This window comes from Chiloscyllium plagiosum, unplaced genomic scaffold (assembly GCF_037043375.1).
Source record: "Chiloscyllium plagiosum isolate Xiang-an unplaced genomic scaffold, Cpla_swu_hap1 HiC_scaffold_12, whole genome shotgun sequence".
NCBI lineage: Eukaryota > Metazoa > Chordata > Chondrichthyes > Orectolobiformes > Hemiscylliidae > Chiloscyllium > Chiloscyllium plagiosum.
In genome coordinates, this window is record NW_028270150.1 from 53,020,365 (window position 1) to 53,033,360 (window position 12,996).

General features: G+C 40.1%; 1 protein-coding gene and 1 long non-coding RNA gene across 4 annotated transcripts in view; one reads left to right on the plus strand and one right to left on the minus strand.

Annotated features, from left to right (window-relative positions):
* The window catches only part of fundc1 (FUN14 domain containing 1), a 26,534-nt gene continuing 13,538 nt past the window's right edge, over positions 1 to 12,996 (plus strand). Inside the window, exons 1-2 of one of the 3 annotated variants that reach the window (XM_043700862.2) lie at positions 1 to 144; positions 11,066 to 11,222. In XM_043700862.2, the coding sequence (XP_043556797.1) occupies positions 129 to 144; positions 11,066 to 11,222 (173 nt within the window). In that variant the 5' untranslated portion in view covers positions 1 to 128. Of the gene's footprint in view, positions 145 to 7,700; positions 7,762 to 10,532; positions 11,223 to 12,996 lie in introns of those variants that run through there. The other 2 variants (XM_087992815.1, XM_043700861.2) reach the window with 2 other exon arrangements.
* The window catches only part of LOC122555147 (uncharacterized), a 22,828-nt gene continuing 18,820 nt past the window's right edge, over positions 8,989 to 12,996 (minus strand). Inside the window, exon 3 of the long non-coding RNA XR_015758898.1 lies at positions 8,989 to 9,126. This is a non-coding gene — a long non-coding RNA (uncharacterized LOC122555147). The remainder of the gene's footprint in view (positions 9,127 to 12,996) is intronic.

Genomic DNA, 12,996 nt, shown 5'->3' on the forward strand with positions numbered 1-12,996 from the left:
AGTGTGTACGGTTTGTGTCAGGCCCCATCACCATGGTGCCCGAGTCCGTCATTCTGACCCCGTGAAGGATGTGTTTCCGGGTGAGGAGCTGAGGTTATTAATCTCTCAACATTAAAGTCAGCTGCAGTATGGCGGGCCGCGGAGGTAAGGTGGTCTGGATGTGGCGAGCTCCTCTGTCCGTTTAATTTAGTCATTTGTTTACGTGTGAAGTGGCTACGCGAGGTCGGATTGTTTTGTGGAGAAGGTGCTGAATCTGACCAGACTAATTATGATGGTTAGAGGAATATTGTCTGATCTTTGCCTAGATATTTTAATTAGAAAGCGTTAAACATGCAGTTTAATGCTTTCTGAAGACATTTCCATTGCATGTACAACAAATATATCTCGGAACCCGTCATTCAATTGTCACGGAATTAATCAGTAAAATTACATCACCTAGTTTCTAACGATTTGATATGTATTACAGCAACAAAAGTCAAGAAATGGGTAGTAATTCAACATGCTATGAATTCATGATCCATCATGAAATCCCGAGGGTTATAAGTCTGACGTAGAAAACCGGTGCACCAAAAGTTGTTGCTAGAATGCGACGTTTGTTCAATGAAGGAAGGACGTCGCATGAGTAGCCTGTGCAATCAAATTCATCTCGCTTCAAGTGCTAATAAATACGCCATACACCTTTATCTTTCTCTTCTGAAGATATATTTCCGTGTTGACACGAAACTTATCTCTCAATCCCCGAAACTAATGTTTTTCCAGGATCCCAAAACTGTGAGACGCTAGTCGTTTCTTCCTATAATTTGGATGCGCTGATACCCAACATATTGTCATTTTTCCCCTTTCTGCTGCACAGCTGTTCATCTTTGATTCTCAAACTTTAAAAAGTCACATAGGTCATACAATCCTTTATAGATGTGAACAAATGACATTTAGTAACTTTAGAAAAGAAAATAAATGGCTCAATTTACAAGCATTTAAACTTATAGAGATGTATTCTAAGGCGGTTTCGGAGGTTATATTAAGCCAAATTGGTGATTGTTACATGAGTATGACAACATTGTTGAAATGAAATATCACAAAGCAATATTGTAAAGACTACGCATTATATCCTCAATTTTTGGACTAAGAACTAAAACAGGAAGACACCGCTTTAAACCAAAGAGTCGACTGCAGTTTTACAAATCTTGATTACTGGAGCATATTGAGAGGTGTAATATATGCGAAAGACACCACAGATCTGATAGGTTTTAATTTTTAAAAATCCCCTTGACAGCAACGTTCTGATTGGCTTCTGGCCAGGTGAGCATTGTTTGTGTGGGGCCAGTGCAACAAAAGTATTGAAAAAATGTCTATCTCGCTATCGCGTCGAGGTGCTGGAAAGTCTCCAGTAACTGCTATTTGTCGTCTTCTCACTTTTCTCTGCAAGTTTTCTATTGAAGGAGGAATAAAATACCCTTTAATTACAGTGAAAGGATGAATTCTAAATCAGTGAATATGATAGCAACATTAATTTATGTTAATAGCAAATAATTAAAAAGGAAGAGAAAAAGAGCAACTGATCGAATCCTGAGGTCCAAGACCATGTTATCAAAATGAGTCTCCCTGATCTATTTCTACTCACCCTTAATGTCTATGTTTTCATATGACTGCCTGTTTGTGAAATGGTGAATTTAACGCTGGAGATCAGAGCTGAAAAATGTGTTGCTGGAAAAGCACAGCCCTGAAGAAGGGCTTATGCCCAAACATTGATTCTCCTGCTCCTTGGATGCTGCCTGACCTGCTGCACTTTTCCAGCAACACATGTTTCAATTTAACACTGGATACAGTTTAGGTTATAGACTTCTAAGTTCACAATTCCTGTTAAAGTGCCATTGATTAAAGACAATTTATTTGTAATAAACCATCATTTTCTTGCTAGGTACAAAAATCTGGTGAGTGTTTTCTTTTAACCCTGTTTCATTAAGCAGGTAAATTGTGAACTTTGGACACTTTGACTAAATCTTTTCACATTTGTGACAACAGTAGGCTTGATTTCTAGTGCATTACCCAGTGAGTTGTGACAGTTCATGGAAACATTATTTGATAAAATTTAACACTAACCCAAAAAAGGATGATTTGGAGATGTCGGTGTTGGATTGGGGTGTATAAAGTTAAAAATCACAAAACACCAGGTTATAGTCCAACAGGTTTAATTAGAAGCACTAGCTTTCTGAGCGCCGCTCCTTCATCAGGGGACCACCTGATGAAGGAGTAGCGCTCCAAAGCTAGTGCTTCCAATTAAACCATTGGACTATAACCTGGTGTTGTGTGATTTTTAACCAAAAAGGGATGATATTAGCTGGGAAAGCCTTGGTCAGAAATTAATTTTAAAGGGAGTACCTGAAGGCATATTTGGGGGTGATAAAATCCAAAGGATGGGGTCAAATGTTGAAAGCATAGCTGCTTGTTGTTATGCAAAGAAAAGGAGTGATACAGTATGTCAGCCATGACTTAATATTTATCTTTCAATGAAGAGCACAAAAGCATTCATATTCTATGAGGTCCAGCTAGCTGACCTCATTACAATAACTACATTTGTCTCTCTCTCTGTGTCCTAGGACAAAGGCTTGGAGAGCTTCCTGGGGCATTTTAGCACCAGCTCTGGTTCCTCTGATTCTGCGTCTAATACTGGCGGTGTATAATGTGCAGGAGCTCACTTCATGCACCATAAGCACCTCAGTAGAATTTCACTTTCTTCTTCAGGTAGTATCTGTCGTGTCATCTCTGATTCAGGAGATTCGTTATCGTGTGATGTAAAGGGTGAACACATGGGTTCAGGCTGCCTTTCCGATTCTTCCAAGGGGCAGGCCATGTTTTCTCCTGCACTCTTTACAAATTTGTGGCATTCATATGGTCTATGTGCTTGTTCAGGACCATTGCACCTACCCGAACTTTATAACTCACTGCTCCTGACCTCATGTTGCCCATGCCTCTTACCCATGCAGGGCCATTTCCGTGGTTCTTACACCAGATATTGTCCCTGTAACAAACTGTTTCTCTCTCTTTGTGGAGTCTTGTGTCCATCATTGGGGTCCCTGAAGCTGTTTCACTACCTGGTTCAAGAATTCTGCTGATGTGACAGTATTTATGCAGCATTGTGATAGTGCTTAACAATCTACTTGCATTGTTGCTAAGGGGAGGTTCATGGTCTTCCTCAGGTGTGAAGTTAGACCCATGCACAGTCAACTCATATTCCTTTTTGTGCTGAATGTTTCACCAAGATGCTGAGAGAACAGACAATCTTTTATCAGTGGGGGATCATTAACCCTGTTACCTCGATGAGTAAGCATAATGTGTGTGTAGTAAATGTGGACAGATTTCAGGCAAAATTCCTGCACTGCCCAAAATGCTACAGTTTATTAATCCTGCTTCTGGGTTGGATAAGGAAGAAAAATCGAGCGCAACTCTTACTCCTGATTACGTTCCATGAAACATTTGATGCTGGATGAACCTGTCATTGGGCTTGTGTTAGAGCATCGAGTATAGGTGTTCAGAAGTCATGCAACAGCTGTACAGAACATTGGTTAGGCCAATTTTGAAATATTGCATGCAATTCTGGTCTTCTTCCTATTGGAAGGGCGTTGTGAAACTTGAAAGGGTTCAGAAAAGATTTACAAGGGTATTGCTAGGATTGGAGGGTTTGGGTTGTAGGGAGAGGCTGAGTAAACTAGGGCTGTTTTCCCTGGAGCATCAGAGACCTTTTATATACCATTTAGAGGTACATAAAATCATGAGGGGCAGGGATAGGGTAATTGGACAAGGTCTTTTTCCTGGGGTGGGGAAGTCCAGAACTAGAGGGCATAGGTTTAGTGTGAGGGGGAAAGATTTAAAGAGTTCTAAGGAGCAACTTTTTCACAAGGAGGGTGGTGCATGTATGGAATGAGTTGTCAGAGGAAGTGGTGAAAGCCGGTACAATTATAACATTTAAAAGGCATCTGGATGGGTATGTGAATAGAAAGGGTTTAGAGAGATACGAACCAAATGTTGGCAAATGGGACTAGACTACCTCCTCACTGCATATTTCCTTGCACAGATTCTATATTTTTTCATTCCTGCAGCACCTTTCATGAACACTGGAAGTCCCAAAAGAAATCAGTGAAATCCTTTTGAATTGCTGTCGCTGTTCTAATGTAAGAAATGTGTATAACAAACTCGCACAGATGTAATAATCACCAGACAATGATTAAATTACCGATAATGTGGAAACAGGCTCTTTGGTCCAACAAATCCACACCAACCCTCTGAAGAGTAACCCACCCAGATCCATTTCCCTCTGACTAATGTGCCTAATACTATGGGTAATTTGGCATGGCCAATTCACCTGACCTACACATCTCTGGTCTGGGGGAGGAAACTGGAGCACGCGGAGGAAACCCACGCAGACATGGGGACAATGTGCAAACTCCACACAGACAGTTGCCCGAGGCAGGAATTGAACCTGGGTCCCTAGCTGCAGTGCTAACCGCTGAGCCACCGTGCCCCTCATTTAGAAATTTAGGTGTCTAGAAGGTGGTGTCTAGAATTCCTTTCTCTGACAAAGCCAAGTTGCCCTAGTCTTCCTGGTTGAGGCCTTAATACTGGTTTGTCAGTAACAGATATACAAAAAAACTAGAAGGGATAAAAATGAATTGTGAAAGATGTTCATTTTCTTTTTATTTGTTCTCCTCAACCATGTAATCAGTTCAAGATGGTGGGTCACCACTACCTTTGGATCTAGGCAACTAATATTAGCTTTGCCAATGACATCTACATTCTATGAAGGAATTTGTTAAAATAAAAAGCTGTTCATCTGTTCAGGCCTTTCTGCGTGGTAGTGGATAATTATGTGGTTCAGAGCAACACCAAAGGTGCAGGTTCGATTCTCACTGGCTGAGGTGCATCCCGCTTCCCTGGAAAATCCTCTAAATCTGGTTTGAAACAGGTAAATTGCTGAGCAACATCCAAATCAGAACCAATCAAAATAAACATCTGGTTAAATGGTCATCCGATTCTAATGGTGGTCAATACCGGCACAGCCGGTATTCACTCCGGACCCCAGCTCTTGAAGGTGTGCAAGACTTGGCTAGGCTGAGATCCTATACCTGGGAAACTATACAGATTAAGGGTACAACTTCGGTTCCGGTCTCTTATGAAAAGCAGCTGGTTCAGTTACCAGCAATTGTAGTAAAAGATGGGCCAAGCTTGATGGGGCGAAATTGGTTGCGAAAGATTCACCAAGATTGACTCAACATTTTCAAAGAGAAAATGGCTGCCTGAGTAAAGTCCTAATGAAATACCCAGAAGACTTCCAAGAAGGTCTAAGGATTGGCAGTCATATTTGGAATCAGGAAGTTCCACCAAAACCTTTATAGATGAAAAATATGTGATAATAACGGACCAAAAACCCTTCCTTACTCTGCTTAAAGAGAACAAGGCAGTGCCACCCACAGCTTTAGGCAGCATTCAACAGTGGACTATAATACCAAGTGCTTAGAATTACAAGTTAGAACACGGTCTGGTAGACAAGCAGCGAATGGGGATGCATTAGCTGCCTCCTGCTGGCAGATACACCACTGGTGGTACTCCAAACAATGTGTAATGGAATTAAATTTTCTGGACTCTCTTCCAGTGACAGTTGAAAATATCAGACTTTGGATGCAGAAAGATCCAATCCTGGCAAAACTGAAACAACTGGTGAGGATGGGGAAAATGAAAGGGCCATCACAGCTAGAATTTAAACCTTTCTGGACCTGGAGAGACCAGCTCACAGTAGAGGATGGCATATTGTTATGGGGAGCAAGAGTGATTGTCCTGAGCAAAGGTGGTTTCCAAATACTAGCTGAACCCCACCAGGGGTCTCCAAAATAAAGGTATTGGTGAGAGATTGTCTGGTGGCCAGGCTTAGATCCAGACTTAGCTGCATTGGTGAGGCAGTGCGCAGAGTCCCAATAGGGACAGAAATTACTGCCAGAAGCAACTCCCACATCCGTGGGAATGGCCAGGTAAACCTGGGACTGATTGAACATCAAGTATGCAGGTCCTTTTATGGGCTCAATGTTCTTAGTCATTGTAGACACCCACTGGATGTGCATAAATTTGTCAAACACTAGGATGACAATAGAAAAATTGTGTGCATTTTTTCAATTCACGGAGTCCCAGAAGTGTTGGTCACAGATAACAGGCCATCGTTTATCAGCAAGGAAATTAGGTAATTCCTAAAATCGAATGGGATTTGACATATAAGGCCTGGCAGAATGAACAGTCCAAACTTTGAAGACTGGCTTGAAGAAACAGCCTACAGCCTTGCTACATATCAAGCTGTTACAATTCTTATTCGATTACAGGATCACCCCACATGAAACAACAGGAATAGCGCCGGCAGAGTTGGTAATGGATAGAAGACTCTGCACCAGGTTAAACCTGGTTTTCTTGAAGCAGGGAGTGAATTGGCTTCAGAGACTCAAATGATGGACCCAAGACTCTGCAAAAAGAGAGAAACAGTTTGTTACAGGGACAATGTCTGTCTGGTGTAAGAACCACAAAAATGGCCCTGTATGGGTAGCATGCATGGACGACATAAGGTCAGGAGCAGTGAGTTATAAAGTTCGGGTAGGTGCAATGGTCCTGAGCAAGCACATAGACCATATGAAAGCCACAAATTTGTAAAGAGTGGAGGAGAAAATGTGCCCTGCCCCTTGGAAGAATCGGAAAGGCTGCCTGAACCCATGAGTTCACCCTTTACATCACGCAATAACGAATCTTCTGAATCAGAGATGACATGACAGATACTGCCTGAAGAAGAAAGTGAAATTTCACTGAGGTGCTTATAGTACAAGAAGTGAGCTCCTGCACATTATACACCGCCAGTATTAGACGCAGAGTCAGAGGAACCACAGCTGATGCTAAAATGTCCCAGGAAGCTCTCCAAGCCTTTGTCCTAGGACACAGAGAGAGAGACAAATGTAGTTATTGTAAGAAGGTCAGCTGGACCTCATAGAAGAAAGTGGGTACTGCAGATGCTGGAGATTAGGGTCAAGATTAGAGTGGTGCTGGAAATGCACAGCAGGTCAGGCAGCCAAGTAGCAGGAAAATCGACGTTTCGGGCAGGAGCCCTTCATCAGGAATTTTCCTGCTCCTCTGATGCTGCCTGACCTGCTGTGCATTTCCAGCACCACTCTAATCTGGACCTGGTAGAATATGAATTCCCTGATTGTCCAAACCACTGGCTGACAGATAAAAGGTGGATTGTGTGAGAGATTCTGGTACTCTGAGAGCTGATTCTGAAGAGGCAATGCTAGAGTCAAGGACTTTTCATGTGTAAATAAAGGGTGACTCTCTGATGGGATACCAGCCTCCTTGGAGTTATTTCACAATTTGCTTCCGGGATCAAGAATTTCAGGTATGAAAATGAGTTGAAGTACTGTATTCCTTTGCAAAGAGAAGGCTGGAGCAGATCTGATAGTGGTATTCAAAATCATGAGTTATCTGGGTAGAATAGACAGCAAGAAACTGGTATCATTCATGAAAGGATCGAGGAGAGGGTATAGATTTAAAGTAATTGGCAAAGAAACCCTGCAATATTAATTCTGCTTTTTCTCTGCAGATGCTGCCAGACCTGAATTTCTCCAGCAATTTCTGCTTTTGTCTCAGATCTTCAGCATCAGTTCTTTGCTTTATTTTAGTTGGACAAGTTTCTTATGGCTAAAGGGATCAAAGGATATGGGAAGAAACAAGAACAAAGTAGTGAGTTGAATGATCAGCAATGATCATATTGAATTGCAGAGGAGGCTCAGAGGGCAAATAGCCTACTCTTCCTATTTTCTATGTTGCTATGAAAAAAATATTTTCACACAGTGAGCTTTTAGAGTCTGGCATGTACCATCATATGGTTGAACAGAGTTAATTGAGGCACCAAAAAAGGAATTAGTGTTGTTTGAAAAGAGGAAAGGTACTGGGTTACAGGGAGAAAACAGAAGAATGCTGCTGATTGAAATGCTTATTTGAAGAGCTGGTGCAGACATGGAGTTAAATGGTATTCTTATTTGCTGTAACAATTCTGAAACTGTATACACAACTTAAACTTGGGTACTACCCGCAAAGTGTTCAAAGTCTCCTTGAAGTTGAAGCTCAGGAAACGTAGCACTTCCTTTCTCTATTTATTGCATGAAATGTGGGTGTTACTACAAGTCCAGCAGTTTTTGCCCATCCGATTGTCCATAAAGCCAATTTCAAAGGGCAGTTAAGAGTCAGCAACATTTCTGTGGGTGTGTTGTTACATATAGGCCAGACCAAGTAAGGATGGCAGCTTTCCTTCTCGAAAGGACATTATGAAGTCATTTGGGCTTTTACAATGACAGTTGCCATTAAACTAGTTTTTAATTTCAGATTTTTAAAAATAATTCAAATTTCAATATCTACCATGATGGAATTCAAACCTGTATTCCCAAAGCATTTATATAGAGCTCCGGATTATTAATAACTGACATTACCTCTGGACCGCTACCCATTCCTTAAAATGCAGAAGAACGAACTACGTGGAGAGCACGCTCATGTCATTGTTTCTTTAGAACAGCAATGACTATTGTGACCCAAGGACAAAGGTAAGCTGGAAAGATCAGGCAGTACCAACATCAGATCCTTGATCCTTACCCACACTGTTTAAAGCCATGCAGGTGTACAGTTAGGCTCCATTGCCTAGTGGAATGTACAACAGATACAGTCAGTTCTGCTATAACGCAGGAGTTCTGTTTTTATGCAACCCTGTGTTATAACAAAACTAATAGGACCAGAATCACGTTATAACCAATACGCGTTTTAAAAGTTCGTGCTTTAGAAATGCAGTATCCCCAATTCATCAATCATGTTATAGTGAATTTGCATTAATGAAATGCATGTTATCGCAGAACAACCTGTAATGCAAGAAATGACTTACTTCAATAATGAAGTGAAACTGACAACATTCTTTTTGTTATGTAGCCTTTATGAATAGCGCAGTAATATTTCTTATTACAGATCGTATACATCCCACTTGTGATTGGAGCTAAGTTTAATTCCCAGAACCCTTTGGATGAATGGTGATATCAAGGTAGTGCATCGTTAGCTGTATACCTGCAGAGACCAGCAAAATATTTGCAGTCAGATTAATATCTTTATTACAGTGTTACTGATTTAAATACAAGGTTTCTAATTATTATTTCATTAACTATTTAAATAAATCAAAACTTATCAGTCTGGGAAAAGCTTTATAAAGTTGAATATCTGTAAAATCAGATAGTCATAGTTGTAAAATATAGACTGTCAGTTTTTGGTTTTCAACATCTGAGTTTAATTCTGGGGATTTCCATGGACTGAATTGGTTTATAAAAAGGAAAAGCAACTCTTGATCTTTAGAGAAGTAAACTGCCATCCTTACTTCGTCTGACCTATATGTGACTCCAGAGCCAAAGAAACATGGCTGACTCTTAAAACTAACATTTTATCAAACAAGACTTAAACCTGTCAAACAGACCTATCTCCCATTTGATTTGCACCTCTATGTCGAATTCAAATGTTGGAGATATTAAAAAAAAAATCGCCTGTGATTGTCCAGCTTGAAAACAAGGGATTTAGACTTTGGAATAGAGGAGGATTTGTGACTGGAACAAACTTAAGAAATCTGTGTCACTCAGTCTTTAGAAAGATGAAATACTGATGATGACACAAACTGTAGAGAAACATTCTTAACACACTAAGAGCTCAAAGAGATCGGTTTTATTCATAGCTGCCATTGATCCAGGACATCCGTAGCCAACTGCAGTCTCAGGCTAAATTTTGACATCTCAAGAAAATCCCCAAGGACTTTAACATATAAAAAACAAAAGAACTGCAGATGCTGGAGGTCTGAAACAAGTCAGCAACTCTGGCAGCATCTATGGAAAGAAAACAGATTTAACATTTCAAGTCTAGTGAACCTTCAGAACTGAAATGTTCTAACCTAACTTTTCAGCTAGGAAAAGATGGGATTGATGTTGATATGTGTGTGGGGGAGGGGGGAGGGTGTTGGTGAGTGTGAGCGGATAGGTGGAGATGGAGCCGAGACAGAGAGAAAGGAATGGCAAAGGGATTGTTGATAGCAAGTCAGAGAAGAAGTCATTATCTCGCTGAAGAAGTCAAAATGGACTCAAAATATTAACTGTTTTAGTCTCTCTGTGGATGGTATCAAATCTGTTCAGTTCCTTTAGCACTTTGTGTTTACTTTCACATCATCTTGTGTAGTCTGTCATTTTCAGAGTGAAGTAAAGATAGTTATTAATTTGTTTGTTGCACTTCTCTTGTACATTCATATATTGTAAACTATGACATACTATGATTTCCAATATAAACAAGATGATTTAATCTTCCTGCCTGGCTTAATAAATTCTAAAATGTATGGGACGTAATATTTTTAAATATTCTGTTCAATTTTTAGCCCACTCCAGAATTGATTGCAATGTATATTTACGTAAATGTTTAGTGCCCATCACCATGTTGTCCACTTGGCTATTATTTATATATTGATGGTGAATGTTGGAAGATTGTTTGATTATGGAAAACATTTTCGAGCTTAATCTTGTTTTTACCAATCTTCTTTTTAATTTTATTTTATGTTTCTCTTTAAAGGTGCTAACTCCTTGTTTGAAGAAAACATCACAGCTTTAGGGAACATTACCGGATCTGAATGTGTTCTTGATCCATTTCCTAGTGCACATGATCAACAATATATATGGATTGTTTTAGAAACAGGAATCTGAAAACTTACTTTCACTAATCAAAAACACAGACTAGCTGTATAAATCTTTGCACTTTTTTTAAGATTAGTTAACATACACAAGGATTAAACCATTGTGAATTCACTTAACCATCTGGAAATCTCACAACTTGATTTTGAGTAAAAGGAGCAAATCAACCTGACTTAAATATTATATTCCTACCTTTAACACTTCTTTGTTACACTTCTTACTTCTCACAAGAATGTTTATGTTGTACATTAGAAAAATAAATCATTGTTTGTACTGTTCACTTTCCTTAGGGCAAAACCATGATGATGATTCCTATGAACTTGTAGATCTGTTGGAGTATTCAGGACGACAGGAGTGGTGGGGTCGTATTTTTGGACAGAGTTCAGGACCAGTTGCAGAGAAATATTCAGTTGCTACTCAATTAATGATGGGTGGTGTGACTGGCTGGTGAGTGTTGTAGTCTATTGTATGTTGTCAACGTTAGATATACTTTTACAATTATTCTTTCTTTCCATCAACACTTATACACATTTAGAAAGAGCTAAGAACTTTCTAAAACTTTGGAGTATATAAATTGACTAAAGTGCATTTTCTTAATGTAGTCAAAAATCACATGGATTTTAAAATATTAAACATAGTCGAACTATGCAAACATTCTCGGCATGTAACTTTTAATAAAATGTTATATTTTATTGAATCTTAGGTTGCCTAGTAGATCAATGCTCTTGTCCTTTTAGCTACATAATTCCAGACTGATAGGATAAAAATCTCCTGAAACTGCTGTGTTTTAAGGTTCTACTTGAAACGAGTTTCTCTAATATTAAACAAAAAAAATCCAAAGAACTGTGGAAACTGTAAATCAGAAACCAAATCTGAAATTGCTGGGAAAACTCAGCAGATCTAGCAGCATTTATGGAGAGAAAATAAAGGTAACATTCGGGTGCAGGGACCCTTGCTCAGAACTGGAGAAGGCCCTGAAGAAGGGGCACTGGACCTGAAACGTTAACTTTGTTTTCTCTCCACACATGCTGCCAGACTTGCTGAGTTTTCCCAGCAATTTCTGTTTTTGTTTGGATAATATGAACTTGGTTTCTGGGAACAGAGCACAAAACTACCTCTACTTCAGTATCAATTTGCAGTCAAGTGTCCCCTCAATTGAGATTACTTGATTGGTGGTACAGGTCGAGAAAAAAGATAAAGTGGTGCAGTATGGAGTACATTTTCATATTTATATTGGCTGATTCAAGTAACATTTCTTCTTGCTTTGTCTCAATAGTATTAGTTCTGATTTGTGCATCTGAACACAGGCAAAATTGTTCTGCAAGGTTTATGCAATCATTTCATTAGTGTTACCAGTCGTGATTACTTTTAAAATTTATTCTAATTCCACAATAAAAATTACTGGTTCAACTTGGTGTCCAATTTTAGGAGTGCTGGTTCTGATACCTTCTAGTTTTCAATTTTGCTTCAAAAACAGATAATGGAAAAATGCACTAACTTATTGGTGGAATGCATTAATGCATACTGCTGTTCTGAATATTAGAGCCAGGTTTGTGTCATTAGTTTAGTTATGTGTACCATACTGGTTACCTAGTTTTAAAGTCAATAAAATGTGGAGGTGGAAAGGCACAACGGGCAGACAACACCAGAGGAGCAGGAAAGTCAATTATTGACATCAGGACTGGGGAGGGGGAAGGGAGCACAGAAATATATAGAGGGCAGTAGGTGGGATGTTGATAAGTGGATGCTGGTTGGGGGTTACTATGATTGATCAGTGGGAAGGGTGGAGTGGATAGGTGAGAGGGAAGATGGACAAGTTAGGTCACTTCAAGGAGGTGAAGAGTGAAGGGAGGGCTGGACATGGGATGAGGTTAAGGGTGGGGAGAGTTTGAAGCTGGTGAACTCTATGTTGAGGCCACTGGGCTGTAAGCTCCCGAGGTGGAATATAAGATGGTGTTCCTCCAGTTTGTGTGTCGCCTCATTTTGACAGTGGAGGAGGCCCAGGATGGATATGTTGCCAGGGGAGTGGGAGGGGGGTTGAAATGTCTGGCAACCAGAAGGTTGGAGTATACAGAGCGCAGATGCTCCATGGACCAGTCCCCAAGTCTGCGCTTGGTCTCTCGGGTGTAGAGGAGACCACAGCGGGAGCAACAGATGCAGTAGACCAGGTTAGAAAAAATACAGGTGAATCTCTGCCAGATTAGGAATGATTGTTTTTGGG